The sequence below is a fragment of the Malaclemys terrapin genome, chromosome 12, assembly GCF_027887155.1.
Source record: "Malaclemys terrapin pileata isolate rMalTer1 chromosome 12, rMalTer1.hap1, whole genome shotgun sequence".
NCBI classification, from domain to species: Eukaryota; Metazoa; Chordata; order Testudines; family Emydidae; genus Malaclemys; species Malaclemys terrapin.
The window spans coordinates 13,130,668-13,148,957 of NC_071516.1; the positions used below are offsets into that span (position 1 = coordinate 13,130,668).

At 44.0% G+C, this 18,290-nt stretch overlaps 1 protein-coding gene across 2 annotated transcripts; it reads right to left on the bottom strand.

Moving 5' to 3' along the window:
- Positions 1-2,829: 2,829 nt before the first annotated feature.
- On the bottom strand, positions 2,830-18,238 carry TFAP2C (transcription factor AP-2 gamma). 2 transcript variants are annotated; one of them, XM_054046539.1, is made up of 7 exons: positions 18,129-18,238; positions 10,721-11,197; positions 10,202-10,253; positions 8,207-8,429; positions 7,401-7,519; positions 5,679-5,820; positions 2,830-4,506 (listed from the first exon to the last, which is right to left on the bottom strand). In XM_054046539.1, the coding sequence occupies exons 1-7, from the start codon at positions 18,156-18,158 to the stop codon at positions 4,221-4,223; spliced, it is 1,329 nt and encodes a 442-aa protein (XP_053902514.1). In that variant the 5' UTR covers positions 18,159-18,238; the 3' UTR covers positions 2,830-4,220. The 2 variants fall into 2 exon arrangements, with proteins under 2 accessions (XP_053902514.1, XP_053902513.1); XM_054046538.1 differs by lacking the exon at positions 18,129-18,238 and adding an exon at positions 13,763-13,960.
- Between the last annotated feature and the right edge of the window lie 52 nt (positions 18,239-18,290).

Below are 18,290 nucleotides of genomic sequence, written 5' to 3' on the forward strand. Positions count from 1 at the left end.
CCACTCAGAAGGAAAGGAGTTGCAACAGAGGGAAAGTCAGGCCTACTTAAAAAAAAATTATATATATTTGTTTTACTTTTGCTACAAAAATCTTTGTATTAGGCAGCTGGAGAGCTTGCTTGGGTAACAGAGGAGTTGGGAAAAGGAAAGTGAAGGAGATGGCAAGACAGTGAGCAAGCGTGTGTGAGGTTGGGCCACCTCAGAGATGCAGTGGAAAGAGAACGGAGTGAAGAGGGACCAGCCACAAGTGGCCATATAGCCAATGAAGGGGAAAGAGGCAGATTCCGAGTTTCAGAGTGTGAGACTGGCTTAAACAGCTTAAAGGTAGGGAAATGATCCAACCATTTCATTTCAACGAGGTCAAAAATATTTCATTTTGATGTCATTCGTTTTTAAATTAAATGTTTTGCCCTTATCAAAACATGTCAAAATAATTTTCTCGGGTATTTCCTTGTGAAAAATTCAGAGATTTCTAATTTTCATCCTTATATGGAATGAAAGAACTTTTCATAATCTCAGGATTTCCCATGGAAGAAGAAATCCTATTTTTCAAACAGCTCTGAAATATACATATTATATGGAGCCAAGACCAGAAATTTACAACCCAAAAGGAGAAATTCTGAGGCACTCAGAACAGAGGAAGTCTGAATGTCAGCTGGTCTCTAGGGTATTTTGTTAGCTGCTCTGACGGTATTGTTTAGCAGTCAAGCTTCTTATAAAAGTTAGGGAAAACTTTACAGTAGTTTAGTAGACTAATAATTTTGGATGACAGATGACTTCAGGTCACACAATTTAGCCATTCTGTTGAGTTAATGTCGTACAAGAACAATGTTCTCTTCTATTATATCATTGGGACTGCTGATTTGGTAATCGAGCCTCAAATAATGTAATATCTGAAATATACAGTACAACAAAGGCATTAAGTTAATGGAAACTCAACTTTCCTAATGTTCTGACATATAAATAGAACAACTAGTCAGTCCGCTACACAATTGGCTGGTTTTGCTCGAATGCACATAGGAATAAATAGAAAACATCCTTATTTCCTATCCCAGGGGGCAATTATTTCAGAGCTTGATTTTGTGCATTAATAAAAAGCAAGATTCCATTGTCTGGGAGCTAATCTAAAGCATCCTGCTGTAGTACGCTGAAGGGGCAGTTCTGCAGAAAAAAATTAAATTGTGATGCCCCTGTACTTTGAACAAAAACTGGGACTCACAAGACCTAGATTCTTTTCCCAGCTCTGCTAATGATCTTCTGGATGACCCAAGACAAAATTACTTCATCTTTTCTTGTTTGTTTCCCCTCCCCCTACAGCCGATCAAGCGCCGGGGGGGGGGGGGGGGGGGGGGGAAAGGGGGTAAGGTTACTATATTTTATTAAAGAAAAAAATAAATAATTGGGAGGGGAGTGCTTCCTTCTTTCCCACTCTCCTCTCCCGTTTTTCATTGGAAAGCAGGGGAAGCCAGCACACACACACACACACTTACTTTCCCCCTTCTGTGTGTGTGTGGATATAGTGAAATAGTGAGAGAAGGTAGGATTGTTCCCCCCCCTTCCCCCCACACACACAAGAACAAGAGGGAAGAAGTTGTTTTCAAATTGTTTCAAAGTTTTCAAAATAAGTTCTCACAGAAATGGAAAATCTCATTTAAAAAAAAATCCATTTAATTGAAAGGCCTTCTTTGTAGCAATTAAAAAAAAAAAATCAAAATACCAACCTCCTCTTTCTGTCTCCCGAAAAAAAATTTGGAGACCTTACAAGCAGCTCAACTCTCCACCTGTCTGCCACATCTACCTAGAGTGCAAGGTCTTTAGGGCAGACAACATCTTTACTCCAGATTCATGCCTAGCAAAATGGGTCGTCCTCCCCACATCTACATTGGGGCCTCAGGGCACTACTTTACAAATAAGTTTAAGCATATTTTTATATTAAGCAGCTGTTAAGCATATTTTCCAAGATTGCCCATCCCAAGTATTCAAAACTTCATGAATCAGCCTCTGCCGCCCCCCCCCCCCCCCGCAACACACAAAACCACCCACCCACCCTGAGGACTTTTTGTTGTTTTTAAAAAAGATGCATTTGGGGTTCTTATTTGCCGTCTGTTTTTTGAGCTGTTAGCATGCAGTCACCTCACTCTGGTGTCATCATTCTTCACTCTCAGTTCTATACCAAATCTTGCAATATCCAGTCATCCTAACTAGGTGCTGAGGGCCTATGGGAACGTGTGAATATTTGCCTCCAAGATTTTTTTTTTTTTTTTTTTTTTTTTTTTTTAATTAAAGAAACTTATTCCAGTTTCTGCAGGACAGCTTCATGGGTAAGGTACCACCACACAGACTCTAGACATAGAGGGTTCTGCTCCCAGTCCTGATATAGACTTCTCTTGTGACTTAGGCACTCTAGCCAAGCTTCTCCAAGCCTCAGTTCCCCCCCCTCCCAATCTATAAAATGGGGCTAATACCGGAAGTCAGATATCCAGTTTCACATTCAAGGTATTTGCAAGCATTTATCATTAAACATATAGAGTATAATCATCTGATTAATCAAATTTAAATGTAAAGCTTCTTGGGTCAGATTTTTATGAGAAGGAAGCCTTAAAATGTGGCTCTAGTTTAAATAGGCAGATGGCATGATACGGAGGGCTTAAAAACTTCTTGGAGATACATGACTCATTTAATTGAAACCATTAGTTTTACTGGCAAACAACTAGATATTTCTGTTCTGTTAATCTGAACAAAGTGCTGTAATTACAACAATACACAACGTCCTCTAGTGTCTCATATTGACAAAATATGGAAAGAAAACACTTTCCGGGTAACAAGACATTCAGTGCTTCTATCCAGAATACTTTTATTATATGGTTATCATATACATCAGAATTATATTGGGAACATATACAAATATGCAAAGAGTAGTTCAGAACCGCCATTAGTCGCATACGCACCGTACCTCATGCACTCATTCTACTCCGTTCTTAGGTGAATGGTACACAAAAATTATTGCTTTGTGAACATACCCCTTAGATTAAATTTAATCTTCAGTGGCAAGAATTGAGAATTTAAAATAAAATTAAAAAATAAAATCTTAAATACCCTGTATAACATACCTGTGCATAAACCTAAAGATGTATTTAGCTTACCCCATTACCTTTGAAATACTTACCAAAATTAAAATTTGAAACCCATTTATAAAAAAAAAAAAAGTAGTATTAAAAAAGTTCACCATTATTTACAAATCCCATTAAATTACACATAAATAAATATGTACATTCAACACACTGTTTCCCTTAATACACATAAAGTCTCCCTGGAAATATATTTATATATATATTTTTTCCCTAAATAGGCATACAATGTTTAAAAAAAAAAAAAAAGTTACAGTATATGCCTATTTTTTCAAGTTTTTTTTTTCAATTTAAAAACCAAGACCTGATATAAATATGTGAATAAAGCTGCAATATCCTTAGACAAAGAAAAAGATTTTCTAAAAGCATTTTTTTTTCAGTTTGCACTAGCAATTCTTTTTGGGGTTTTGTTTTTAAAAAAAGGATTTCCACTGTGGGCAACTGCAATTTTTAAAAGCCTGAATATTTCCATAAAAAATAAGAATTAAAATAAGCACGTCAAATGCATCAAATAGCTCTTTCATCTATGCTGATATCAGTTTTTTCCTACGGTCAGCTGAAAATAAAGCAAAAACAGAATGATCTTGGAGTTTGTCATGTGTTTATAAAATACACCATGTACATAAATCTAAATACCTTGTTTAATACTGCATTATAGTTATTGTTGGCTTTAAAGACTAAAAACCTGAAGTTTTTCCAGATAATGAAGAGTATCCCATCCAAAATCCATATCTCAAAAAAATATACACAGTAGCTTGTCACCACTAGATATTTAGATGTTTGAAAACTCTACATATCTCTTAGTATATTTCCACCAAAGACTTTATAGCACCACTTTAACAGCAAAGGATTTTAATACACTTGCACCAGTACTTATCTTCTGGTAACGGATTCCACAGTTAAGGGAGGTACTGCAGCTTTAGAAAGACTTGTCATACAGATCCAGAGGGATTGAAGATCCTGAATAAGATGTTTTGTTGTTTTAAAAAGAGAGGGGGGAGGGAAAGTAACCAAATTTCTACATGCCCCATTGGCAAGAAGATCCCAGTCTGTGTTTTGGAGGAACAGTTTGAAAGTCTGGTTTCCCTCATTTTACTTCCTGTGCTTATCCATTTTATCAATGTTTTTGTTGGTTTCTGCAGGACTTTGGTCGCCAGTGTTCATATATGTTTTGTCTGCTATTTTTAATGCTTCATTTAGGTAGTTCTGGACGGATGTCATGGCAGCACAGATGGCAGCACTCCCAAAGCCATGCGTGATCAGGCTAAAATGAGTCAAACAGCCCTGGATGCCAGGGTCCAAGATTGGACTAGGTCTAGTGTTTCCAAGAGGAGTTCTATCCTGAGTGAGGAGGTCTGTGAATTCCTTACATATCTGCCTGTAAGACACAAAAGGGTTCATACTTTATGCTGGAAAGTGCAAGGCACTCTGTAAGAGGATTTAGCACTAAGAAAAGAAGAAGCAAGATACAGAATCCTTTAAATTGCAATAACCAGCAATTCAGACTGCGTAGCAACCACAGAGGGTTTTCAGAACTCAATTACACTCTATTACAACTACATCACTACAAGGATATTCTTCAGTCTAATTATAGAATAAAGCCGGTTTTTTAGTGTCAGTTTCAGACAAGCTTTATATACACATATACATACACGTGTACACACACTTTCCACAGGATAATCTATCCTGCTTTGGTGTCTAGCTGGTTCTGCTTCATTTGCTCTATTTTTTTTTTTTTTTTAATCAATTTAGGGATAGTTTGTGTGAGAACTTCCACAGATGCACTTAAGTGATTTACAATGGATAAAGCAGCTGAACTGGGCATTTAAATTTACCCTCTTCATCAGAAACGTAGGCCCCCCAATCCTGCAAACACTTATGCACGTAACAATACAATTTAACAATACACATGAATGTTCAATGGGCCAACTCAACCACATGAAGTTACTCACATGCATAAATGCTGCGGGATCCGGGGCCTAAGTTTCAGATGTATTTTTAAGTTGCTTTGTTCATTTCACGTACACTGAGTGAACTTCCCTGAATCAGCATGATACACAATGTGATGCACTTTTTTTTTTTAAACACTCTCTTATTGTAGAGTGCAAAAAGAGTAGTGCTTACATTATCGGCTATGGAGTGCTGTAGTTAAGAGGTATTATGGGACTGATCCAAAGCCCACTGAAGTCAATGTGGTTCTCTGTCTTGACACCAGTTTTCATTAAATCCTAGATCCCTGCTATACAACATTAAAATTAGCCAGATGTAAAAATTCTTTAGAAAAAGATCTCAGTCTGTTTTATTCTGTAGAGCTTTAGTGTCATTTCTATAGACCACGTAGGTTTCAACTCCAATAAATTCTAGAGGACTATGCCATAAGGGTTTATGTTGACTCTGGTATTACAGATTCACAGACTTTTTTTTTTTTTTTTGGGGGGGGGGGGGGGTTGTTTTTTATTAAAAGCAAAAAACAAATAGTATGTTACAGAATCTCACATTCTTCCAGTAACCCAAAAAGCATTTTTCCCCCCTTTAGCCCTCCATACTTACTTTGCAGCAAGAAGCATATTTTTCCTGTTAGCCATCTCATTACGGCCCAAGTGCGGTCTGGTTAAATATTCAGCCACTGCTTTGGAAGGAAACTCTGTCTCACATACATAGCCAAAGTCACGAGCAAGATGTACAGCTTCACCTGGGGTGGGGACACGTGATAAGGTGAATGTTTTAGATCCAATAATTAGACCTTCACTGTTAGAAGATAAGAGAAATATGGGCAAAAACTTTAATTCTCAAAATATACCCCCCACTTTAGAAAGAGCCATTGCTAGTATGATCTTCCCCATACTGTTTGTTATTTCCTAAGTAATAGATAAACCAAATTTGAGGAAGAGACGCTGAGAAAAACCTGCATAACCGGTGCTACAAAAAAATAATTGTTCTGGTTCCCTTTGTATCAGAGGACAATATATGGGTCTCTGTATCTAGCTATGTTTCATAGGTACAGATAGAATTTCACCTGAAAATTATTATAAGGCATATATTCTTATGATGATCACACAGCTGGCAATTGATCTCAATTTATGTCAGTAAAATTTTGAAGTTAAATAGACTTTGCACACTTGTGTAACTTATCAGATGATAGTTTTAATACAATAATAGAGACAAGCTACTGTTTTAGTTAATTAAAGCTATCTATTCAAACAAACATCCTGAATGTTATTGTGAACTATAGGTTAGCTGTAGCATGTGTGGAATATACAGACACACTAATATATTAGACAAGATTTCTCTCTCTTGTTGGTCTTCCAATTCTACCTTTCTAGAAGTTAATACAGTATTTTGAGATCATGTAGATTAAAAAAACGGAGTGATATTTTCAAAGTATTGTTCACACTTAAATTGCGGTTTCCATTTCCATTAACTATAGCAATAACAAGAAGCTGCCTTTTTTTTTTTTTTTTTTTTTTTTGGAAAAGGCCCAGCTAAATTAATACAGGGACCACATAACATGCTGCAAATTAAATGAGCTCCAGTTTCCTATCAGGAAGTCAAAAGCTGTAAATCTCACTTTATATGCATGTTTATTAGGAAAGCTTCTGAGGATGCGATTGAGGTAGGGCCACTCATTGGAGTCTGCTGCTCCACTGCTTTTAAGCCTCCCCATAGGAAGTCAAACTCACTAATATACAAGACCTCAAAATTGGAAAAGCTTCCCCCCCAACTATCCCTTCTCTAATACGTCAGTGACTAAACAAGCTAGGTCCCACTGGGGACTTTGGAACTGTTTGGTATAAAAGGAGTCACTCTCACACCTGTCAATTTCACTACAGTATGGAAATAACTATGTAAAATTACTTAGTTTACACAGAATGGCTTCTGTGAATGACAACTGAAGTTAATGCAATAGTTGAGCTCGCTAGTTACAGTTCAGATATGATCAAGTTGAAAAATAACATAATATAATAGAATAGTCAGAGATCCCTATTTGATCTGAAGGATGGCATGAACAACTAGAGTTGAGGAGGGGATAAACCAAAAAATAATCACATTTATAGTAGCGTTGGGAGGGCTAACAGGCAGCACAGTCTGTAACTTGTTTTTAAAACAGCTCTGTTCTGTCTATCGGTTTTTCTAGGCTCGATCAGCATTCTGTCAGTGTTTGAATTACAGTTTATAAGCCTTACACAGAAAAGTCATTTTATTTTAAATAAAAAAAAAAAAAAAAACACCCACATCAAAAACACCCCTTCCACACACACACACAGGACTGACCTTCCACCAAAGATGTCAATAATGTCACATTTGCAGCTTTCCTTCTACCAGCTGGAAGATTCAAGCCAATTTTATCCAGTTTTTCCCTTAATGATCTGCCACCATTTTTAGATTTGGCTCTGTAAGTAGACAGAGGGAGAGAGATGTGACCTTATTTAGTTTAAAGGGAACATACTTATTTTAAAAGATGGGAAATCGAGTTACTGACATTTAATGAGGTTCTGTTGGAGGGAGGGGAATAAAAACCAGGTTCTCTGTTTTTCAATGACCTACTTTTTTAAGGCTCTGCCACAAACCCCTCAGTGTAAAACACGTGTCAGAAACCAAAACCAAATCAAATATGGGTTTTGCCTTTAAGTTTATACCATAATAAAAATATAGCAGCTATAATAATGGGACACAGTATGAATTAAACGGTTTGCAAAAATAAGAAGATGGAAAATGTCTTTTAAGTAATACCAAGACCACAAGATAGTAACCAAGACACTTCCACAGGGAGATGATTTGTCACTGAAATAAGAAAATTCACCTTGTGCTGTTCCAGCGATGGAATCAGATTTTAACAGGGAATGAGAATTTGTTGCGAGAACTGTTATAGCACTTCACTTTGGGAAGTGCCAGAGGTGCAAAGGAGTTTTATTTCCAAAGCCCATTAGAATTCAGTGTTAGTTTTTTAAGTCTCATAAAATGCTTTAGACACCAGTTATTCGGTTCAGTTTTGTACAAACGCTTGCAAAAAGGAACAACAACAAAAGACAGGATTACCAAAGTCATGGGGGTAGGAGGGAGGAGAGCAGCCTACCTACCTTCGGAGAACTCCTCCTAGCAAGGAGGCATTTAGACATTCTGGAGGCGAGAGCCTTCTCTGAACCTCTGCTACTGTCACTTTATATTTAGATGTGGAACTCAGCAGAGAAAGTCTCCCCGGAACAGAGCAAAACACTTCATTGGGGTTTATCACCACTCCAATTAATCCATCCTTCTGGCAGGGGAGACTCAGCGAGCTGTTTTTTGTTAATGAAATGGGACCTGTGGGAGCCAGGTGGAAAAGCAGGTATTTGATTTAAAAAAAAAATACATAAAAGAGGAAATTACAAGTCTAAAGGGAGCTAAACAGTAAATAGCTTTGTGTTAAACATCCACCACTGGATCTTGTCCTGAGTAACTGATCTAACAATGCCACAGATAGCCGCAGTACGACTAGTAATGGACGGGGGCTGGTTTTGTTGTCACAGTAAATTTCAAAAGTTGCTGCATTCAATTAAGAATATAACTTATGTTCCTTTGAACGTTCAGTCAAAACTCAGCATGCACCGGTGACATCATATCCTGGAAGTTGGAAAATTCAGGCTTATAAAAATGAACATCAGGGCTGTAAAGCCTATACAGTGGCAGAGCAGAAACTAGTATCCCTCGGCTATTGATAAAAAAACTCGTTCAAACTAAAGGCACGGAGAGGTCTCCCGTCCTCCTTAGAACAGGAACAATTAAATATGTTGGGGGCTAGGGGGTGCCAAGCAGTATTGAATTTCATCTTCCGCCTCCAGATATAGAGTTTCTGTTCAGAGAAGTTATCTTTCTCCCTTGAATTTAATCCCAGTATATTCCTGCCCCATATTCCAATATCTACAGCTGAAAACAGTTAACGCCATTAGTCTTGCTTTCGGTTATCGTTACCATGAGTAGGGACAACATACTTTCCAAAGGGACATTAAACCTCAGTGCGAGCATATTTGTAAACCTATCATCTTAATCTACCAACGAAATGGTGCCAGACTGAATCATTGCTATTGGCAACTAATGCAAGAAAGGGTTAAACAGCAAGGGCTGGTCTTATTCACTAGAAAGCACGATTCTGGGGTGGTGTATCTGACAGCAGAATAGTTCTCCCATGAGCTAATTCGGCAATCAGCAGAGTTTCTGACAAACACTTCTGCTTTTCCTCAAATAAATACGTATTTGAAGTCCCACTTCAGTTTCTAGGAGAAACTTGCCTGATTTACAAAGCGCAAGTTTGTTTGCAAGCAGGAAAACAAGATTGGAAACGAAGCTGAGAGTCGATAGGCGTTTTACGCTTGTTTAAACAGCTAAAAACCATTTCAGTCCAGATAAAGTCTAACCGCTTTATAGGACCATTGATTACAAATGGCTCTCTGCTAGTTTAACTAATTCCTCATTAGATTTTAAACCAAGCCCCTTCCTTTAGAGATTGTACTATTACCGAAAGAGCAAATTTACCTCTGCCTCACGTTCCTAGCAAAAACCAGCCCCCGCGTCATTGTATACACGGGGAATTTGGGTCGGTATAAAATTAAATGCCAGATCTGCATTTAAATTCCGTTCCTGTATAAGTGCATTTGTTCTTTGGTTAAGACGGAAAGCAATACAAACAACAGCATCGTTTTGCTATTACGGCTATTAGTATCACAAAAGTCCAGAATAAAGAGATTCAGTTGCCAGCGACAGTCTGCTGGTGCCACCGATACTTAGGGTAATTCGCTTCCCATCGAAATGGGAGGTTTGCAAATAGAGGCTTTTTTGTACTCAACATACCAAAGGAAGCAACTCAGTTTCCAAACTACCCCCACCATTAAATATCACCTAAGATCGTGTTCACTATATAAAAACCAAGGGTCTCCTATAGTTAAAGCGATCGTGCAATAAAGTTCAGGCTTTCTGCCTTTAGACAGATCCTCTTAAAGCAATGGAACAAAATAATGTATCAACTTGCCAATGTATCATCTACAAATTAAACTTCAGCTATGGACAAGGAAAGGTAAATAGGAATGTCATCTACTGACCTTTTCTAATGACTGTCTGGTCATGCATTAATAAGTGTTGATCTTCCACATTCTGGAGAGAGAAGGGGGGGAAAGTACAGTTCCTTTAGAGAAAGTGACCCTGGAGTCTTTATGGATCCCCCACCCCCTGCACCCACTGATTGCAGTTTTTGACTGATGGGGGGGGGAGAAGGGGGTGTTAGTTCTTCCTGCAGGAAGAAAAACATCGAAGCTAAACCGCAAAGTAGGATCATTCCCCTTAGCAGCAGCTACAAAGCCCCTCAGACACACCAGGGCACTTGGACTCTAGGGATGATGCTTTCTGGCCTCTCTACTCGCATCCATCCCACTCCACCCCCAAATTGGGCTAAGATCCCCCGTGTGTCCTTCACACCCACTCTGGAATGAACCAGGGTCTCTAATGCAGCTGACAAATTGCTCTCTCTCAAGCCCTGCTGGCTCCAAGCTCACTGCTCTGACTAGGATCGGGGTGCGTGTAGCCAGTACCCCAGACAGAGCAGGCCCTGCCAGGGGACTTACCGGCACCTCCTCCATCTGATGAGCCATCTCATGCAGCCCCAGGTTCTCGGCGAGCGTGGAAGCGTCCAGCCCGTGTCCGTGGGGCAGGAGGAGCTCCGAGCGCCTGTAGGTTTCCCTCCTGCCCCCAGCCGAGCCGCTCTCCAGCGCCGAGAGATGAGGGACCAGGCCAGGCCTGGCATGATGGACCAGGCCGGAGGGATCCTGGCTTTGCCGGCTGGGCCAGGCGGCCTGCTGCTGGCTGGGCGGCGGGGGAGGAGGTTGGTGGAGCGGGTTAATGGAGAAGGGGTCCCCGAGGTGGGAGTAGGGATCGCTGGACTGGGAGTAAGGCAGAGGCTGGTAGGGGGGTGGGAAGTAGGGGGGCTGGAAGTCGGACGTCCCGGAATGGGAGAGCTGGGGAGCCGGGCTGTACAAGTGTTGGCTGACGGCGGAGAGGTGGGGGAGCCTGGGGTTCCCATTGCTGCTCCCGTCGTGCCGGTCCTGGAGAGCAAAGGAACAGAACAGAAGCCCGTTAGTGCGGGGAGATTAGTCTCAGCCCCTGTCCATTGACAGCCGGAGGGGGTCTCCGCTCCCCGTCGCTCGGCTCTGGGTGCAGCACGTGGGGCGCGCCTGACTTGGGAACATGCAGGAAATTCTGGCCCCGGGGGGCAGTCAACGGCGGAACTCCCCGCGACTGGAATGAGGCCAGGATTCCCCCCCCCCCCTCCCATGCACAGCTGTCTGCCCAGCTCCGCACGGCCAGGTCACGCACCCTGCACGCCTTTGTAGGGGGAATCTCAGGGCTAGAGTCACCCTCTTGCGGGAGCAAAGAAAGCGAAGCAGCTCAACGTTTAGTTTAGGAATAGCCTTGTTCAGCAGTTAGTCTAGGAACCCAGTTAACTCATCCCACAGCCTAGGTGGGAATAGTAGGAAGAGCCGGGAATTAGAAATAAACTTCGCTTCCTAAGAGAAACTGACTCACGTCGCGGCGTGGGGGGGAGGGGTCCTGTAAAAAAAAAGTGACTGTTACAAAGTGAGGAATTGTGGCTGCTGTAGCAGAGAGGTTTTTTTAATTAAAGTTGAGAAAGGTGAGGTGAGGTGAGGGGCGAAGCGCCCTTCCTAGCCTCCTGTCCAGCCTGGCTCCAGGCCCCTGGCTTCGAAGTTAGAGGGAGGGGGTTTCAGATGCCCTGTAAGTGGTCAGTTGTGGGCGAGTGTAAACACAAAACCTTGGGCATTCGTTTAAAACAGTCGCGCTGGCAAGCTGCAAACGGGGCTGCGCTGAAGAACCCCGTCCGCCATCAGCGGCTAAACCGAATGCGAACCCAGTTCAAGCCTCTCTCTTCGCTGATTTCCCTTCTCTCCAAAGACCGCGCGGCCCATGTCTGCTCTGCTTTGGGGGCGCACCGAGCACAGTGGTGGGGGAGGGAAAGGGGGTTCAGTTCGGAGTCCCAATAGCTGCCTGGCCATTGAGAGGACTATCCTACTACTCCAGCCGCCTCCGCTGAAATTCTCCGATTTAAAAGCTCAGCAATCAAAGCTTAAAATGTCTCAATTGAATTGATCCCGGGATTTAGCAGCTTCTGGCTTCATGGTCATTAAACTAACAGGGCTGGTTAATAAGAGGAGAATGGGTGTCTCAATGGGGTCCCAATGGAGCGTGAAGTGGGGACTGCAGCTAATCTGTAGGAGCCAAACATACAGACCATGACCAATGGAGCAAAGGAGGAGACGCTGCCGCTTTCAAAGAGATCAAAAAGCAGGAGGTGGGTGGGGGAAGTTTCACAAGGAAAGAGAGCTGGGGAGGGAAACGTGGGAATAAGCCAGCGCGGGCAGGCACCTGAGCTCTGATCTGCTAATTACCGCGGATCCCTCTCCAAGCTGCTCGGCTCCCGTGAGAGAAACGTGCAGGTCTCGAATCAAGATTGAAAAGGAAACACTTCCCCACCCCCAATGCACCCCTTCCCCCAGCCCGGTGAGCTGCTCGCCGCCCCCGATCTGGGATGAGCCCGAGGGAAGAGGAGAAAAAACCCATCTCCCCCCCTACCCCGGCGAGAGGGAGTCGCTTGCACCGCTGGGTAAAGGGCCAGCGACAGGCACTGGCTCCCTGGCGCTCACGGCTGAGGCTGGCAGCTAAATAGTTTCCGTGCCAAGGGCGCCCACTGGCTGCCACGCAGTCCGGACCTCTCCTCCCTAGATCCCTCCCTGGCGGCAGCTCCCACCTGGCTCCCCAGCGCAGTTCAGTCCTACCCCGGGTCCCTCTGAACCAGTCCAACAGGCTGGGGCACCCGCCGCCCCCTGCTCCTGTGTGCGCTCTGCTTTTACACCAAACTTCCCCCGTCTGGGGGCGCAGTGCCGCTCAGACCCACACACACACAAACATGGCCGAACTTCGCTTAACGTGGGACTAGTGCACTGATTTATCTGGGGAGCAGCCACAATCTGGAGCCGATTAAACACATCCGTTTGGTTGTGGGAAGAAGAAGAAAACTCAGATCTCTTTCCCCCCCTGGTTATTTGCGCTGCTCCCAAACGGCGCTCCGGACTGGCAGGATCTAAAGGAGTTTCTCTTGGGGATGGGGTAGGGGGAGAAATTGTTTTTGGTTGGCAATATCTCAGAGCCAGAGACACCCCAATGAGGAGGCCTAACAAGTTTGGCGGTCAGCTAGACGGGGCTACAATGCTGCGAGGAAAGAAACGCGGGGCAGGGGGAAAAACAAGGTAAGAGACCAGATTTAAAACCTAAAGGTGAACACCATTCCCATTAACCTCACTCCCTATTCATCTGGGCAACTTCCAGGAGGAGAATCGGCGTTTAGTGAGATTATATAATCTGCGGCGCATCATCTAATAGCAAGCAAAAAATCTGAACATCCCCCGATCTGATAGTCCGCTTCTGTTACAAGATCCCCCAAGAGCCCAATCCTGCAGTCCTGATGCCCGTTGGAAGCCAGGGGAATCTCTTGCCCAAGCCAAGACTGCTGGATTGACCCCTAGTTATATCCAGGTGCTGACACCCACACAAAGCCCCTTCTCCCTCCTCACTCCCCTAGTGCTATTAGCTCTCACCTCACAGTCCTCTTCATATTTGACATTATCTGCTAGTTTCCACAACATGGCGTCCAGTGTCCAAAATATATATATAGTAGATCAGAAAAGATCCCTAGCCCCAAAAGCAGTAAATATCCAAGTCGGTGCTGGGGAAGAGCAGCTCCCCCGGGTGGATTTTGTTAGTTGCCAGGCATGAAGATTGGTGCAGGACTAATCTTCCCTCTAATGGTCACTGAGGTTTTTTCCCTGCCCAGACGCCCTTAATGGCAATAGTATTATCATAACTCCTCCCCAGGGATGGATTGGGAGACTGGGCTTTCATTATGGGCGGCTCAGAGCCAGCCACTCAGGAGGCAGCCCGCAGCTCAGAGCCACGCCTTCTCTGCGCTCTGGGCTGGATTGGATCTTCTCCAGGGCGCACACGAATGGCTGGGGGAAGCTCTAGGCTGCCCAGGGCGCACACACGCGCGCATGGCTGGGGAAGCTGCCCAGGGCGCGTTGTAGCTAGATTGCAGGCGCGGATGTAACGCTGCTTTTATCCATGAGCCTCCCCTCTTCCCTTGGGTAGGAACACGCCGAGATGTCTCTGGAGAAGTCCTGTACGCAGCCCCAAAGCCATAAGATGCGCTCACTGGAACTGGGAAGCCCGGGGTCGGGCGTCTCGATAGCAGCGCCGACCAACCTGCCTGTTGTAAAGGGTCTGGCAGAGGGCACCTGAGCTGGAGCAGGAGTGGTGGGGAGGGGTTTTAAAAGCCTAGAATGATGAGCACCATAATAAAAAGAAGAGAAATGGCTCTAAACATTCCAGTTCCCTCTTCCCAGACGTATCTTCCCTATTAAAACTGTTTTCTTGCCCCATACAGGGATTCTCTCCCGCCGGCCATGCAAAGCTCGCGTGGGCCCGGGCTGCAGTAGAGGTAAAATTGATTGAGAATAATACATTATTAAAAACACCCCCTTTGCCATGCTCAATACGAACTCCTCATTCTCCCACACCCCAGAATATACCCATCTGTTAGGCACTATCTTCTGCGTAAGGGCAAAGGATGGACTGGCACCCCGAATAGAACAGAGCTGGATGTTGTATAAGTGTCCGTCAAGGCAACAAAGGTTTGGTGTAAAAAACAAAAACATTTTGACAAGACAGATCTTGCGGTGCCTTGATTTCAAGCCCAAACATTTACCAAAAAGTCCTAATTTTAGATGAATCATTTTGCAAAGCAAACAAAAAGCTTTATTGCAAAAGCAAGAGTAGTAACTCCAGTATTAAGTCAATTTGCATAATTGTCAAGAGTTTGAATTACTGATTACAACTTGCCAATGTTTAGGGTATAATTTAGTTAATTACCCTACACTATTATTGCAGTTGGCTAAATAACTTTTAGGTAAAGCAGGACACATTCAGCGTTTCAAATCTAACTGGCGTGAATTATGCCCCTAGTTCGAAATGTTAATGACTTTTCCCCATGAAAATCCAATCTGTCCGGTCCTTTTGAATTATGTAAGATCTGGTTTGGGACCAGGTGACAAGGGGGACACACTTCGTTGATTTTTAGACAACAATCCCAGCTTTAATCTAAAAGTTTAAAACATAGCCTTGCTAACTATCTGCAACCCGATCTGATCTATGCAATTATGTTTGCCTGGCAAACTGAACATTTGTTTTAAAGCAACTCTTTCTGCGGGTGCTTAAGGTGCATCTGGATCGCTGCTCATTTGCATGAGAGAAGCAAATGTTTTTGTTTCTCGTGGCAGAGCCAGACATTCCCATCGAACAATGCTCGGTCCGACCTCCGTGCTACCTCTGGCGCAGGAGAACGATACGTTTGGTAGGTGTCGTTAAGGGCCTGGAATAGGAACTCAGCTTTAAGATGTAGGTGCGTTAATAGCTATTTTTTTTTAACTGACCCAGTGAAGAATCCGAAGATAAAGATGAAGAGGCCGATTATGCTCGAGCTAACTGTTGAAGGCGTTATCCGACTGTCTATCTGGCACGCAGGTGCTGATTCACATCAGCAGCAGGGAACCTGCATTACCATTTTTGGTGGGGCCCTTTATTTATTTATTTTAAACGACGCTGTTTTTTTCCAGGGTTGTTTCTTTGAAATGCAGCTTGCGACGATTATAACGAGTGTGCTTGCGCGGCACTTGGCGTCATTAAGACTAGGCATCTAAATAATAAAAGCCAGGGGGAGCTTAAAGCTCATTTGTATTATAGGGACAAGATGGATCCTAAAAAGAGAAAAAAATTCAAAGCATTTAGGTTTGGAGTCAATTCATCTGATCCCTCCAGGGCGATCCAATAGTCTAATAGTTGGGGACGGGAGGGGGGCTGGTAATTTTGATGGTAAATGATTCCTTTACGCTAAAAAAATTAAATATCTGCTCCCTGCGCGCAGCTCTGAATGGGAAGGTGGGCTGTCCTCGCTCTTTGGGATTTCCTGAAGTCCACGGGAGGTCCTGGCCAGACAGTTTAATTTTATCTTAACAGCCAAGACGCAAAAAAAAAAAAAAAAAAAAAAATCACGTTTCAGAGTCTTTTTAAAAAGGGGATTAGAAGAAAATATCGGTTACTCAACTGAACAAGAAAAAAAAGTGTCTTTCAAAAAGTAATAAGTAAATCTAATCAGAGAGTGACATCCCAGGAGGGAAGGCTTTAACGCAACCTTGCAAATGCCCCCAAAACTGCCTCGATATCTACAGCCAGAACCAACATTTTAGGAGACCGGATCTTATGCCAGGCTCTTTGAATTTGGAATTCTCCACCGAAAACAAACCTCGCTTGAAAAACCAGCTGGCACGTACTCTACCAACTTTTTTGGTTTTAAAACAGTCCAGGCGACGGACTTCTTTTGTGTCACCTGCTTCTTTGTAGCCTTTGCATTTTTCTCGACACAATTTCACGGGGGTTTAAATGAGACCAGCGCCTGGTTTGCTGTTAGTTTTCTTTAAATGGCCTTTCGTTACACCATGACAACTTCCCCCGTTCTTCTGAATAAAAATCGGAAGCCTGAATTATTATTACTACTAGGGTACTTGTAAAGGGATCATTGAATGCTTTAAATAAGAAGTAAAAAAACCAAACACGTAGAATATTCTGATCTTTTTCGGTTCAATTCAGGAGGGGGGAAATACATTTTTTTAAATTCCCCTAGAAATATGACAGCCTGCGAACTTGATAAAGGAGCGTCACATTTTAAACACAAATAGCGTGATCATATTTCTGTTGAACTGCAACTGATTTGGGTGTCGATCTATCTAAAAAATATTGTACCCCTCCTACACAAGACGACTATTTTATAACCAAAAGATAGGATCCATTCTCCACTCGTCTAGTTGAAAACATACAGGTAGAAGATGACACCCAGTCACCGCTGGCATGGAGGGAGCTGTTGCTGGACAATTTCAAACATTTCGCTGGTAACTTACAAAAAAGTTCCATTCATCGTGTCAAGAGCAATCTAGCTCTAACTAGTGGAGCGAACAGTTCCACGAAGGAACAAGGGGCCGAAGAAGAGAAAGGCCAACAAACAGTAGACGCCAAAGGTGCGCTCATGGCTCCCAGCTGCTAGGCGCGTTTATTCCCTTGTTTTTACATAGGATAGACACGCTGATGCCAGTGCAGTGAGGGCTGCGCGGTGCAGGTTTTCGGGGACTTCTAATGCGCACACAGTAGCTTTTCCTATTTTTTTTTTAAACGTGGATGCAGTTTCCAAGGAGCGATTGTCATGTTCACCCAGGTATGAAGCCGGGGTGAGAGACAAAGACCTGTTTATACTAATATTTAATGCCTTCGGCTTTTCTATTTAGCGCCTTCATCCTCCTCTATAACTTGGAGCGGGGATTGTAATTAACCTCTCCCCCGAACAACCAAACCCGGTATTGGCAATAAATAAAGATCACCCCGACAGGGCTGGAGTTTTCGCTTGGGAAGTGGCTCCGCAGCAGGTCTCTCTAGAGCCCCCGCTCAGGATCGGGCCACTGGAGACTTTTAGTGTCACTTTGAAACACCAAGTGGATCAAATCCGTGCGGTGCCGCTCATCCCTCCCCACGCCCCCAGATGAGCCGGTCTCCGTGGCGCTGCAGGGGGGGGAGAAGGGGAGTAACTAGTTGCTTCTGGCGTCCCCTGGCTTTTCACAGCCTCCCACTTCCACCCAGGCAGGCTCGGGACCCGTGTCCCATCTGCTCGCCGGGAAAGGGCGCATCCCCGCGGCTTGGAGGAGAGGGGGGAGCCCTGCCCGAGGCAGCCCGGCGGTGCAGCATGGCAGGCGGACCCCGGCCGGGGGGGCTTGCCCCGTGCCAGCTGCGCTCCCATCTCTCCGGGTGGGGAAAGGTCCATCCGCCCCCAGGGCCTGGCGCGGGGACCAACGGGACGGTACCTACTTGCCAGTCGAGCCTCCCCAGCAGAGCCATTAGCCACCCGGCGGGGGCTGCGAAGGGGGCGCGGGACCCCAGCGGCTGCCTCGTTAAGTGAAGCCCGGGCCACAGCGATACACCTGGCTGGGCTGGGCTGGCCTCCCGGCGGCGGAGCACTGCGCGTGCGCA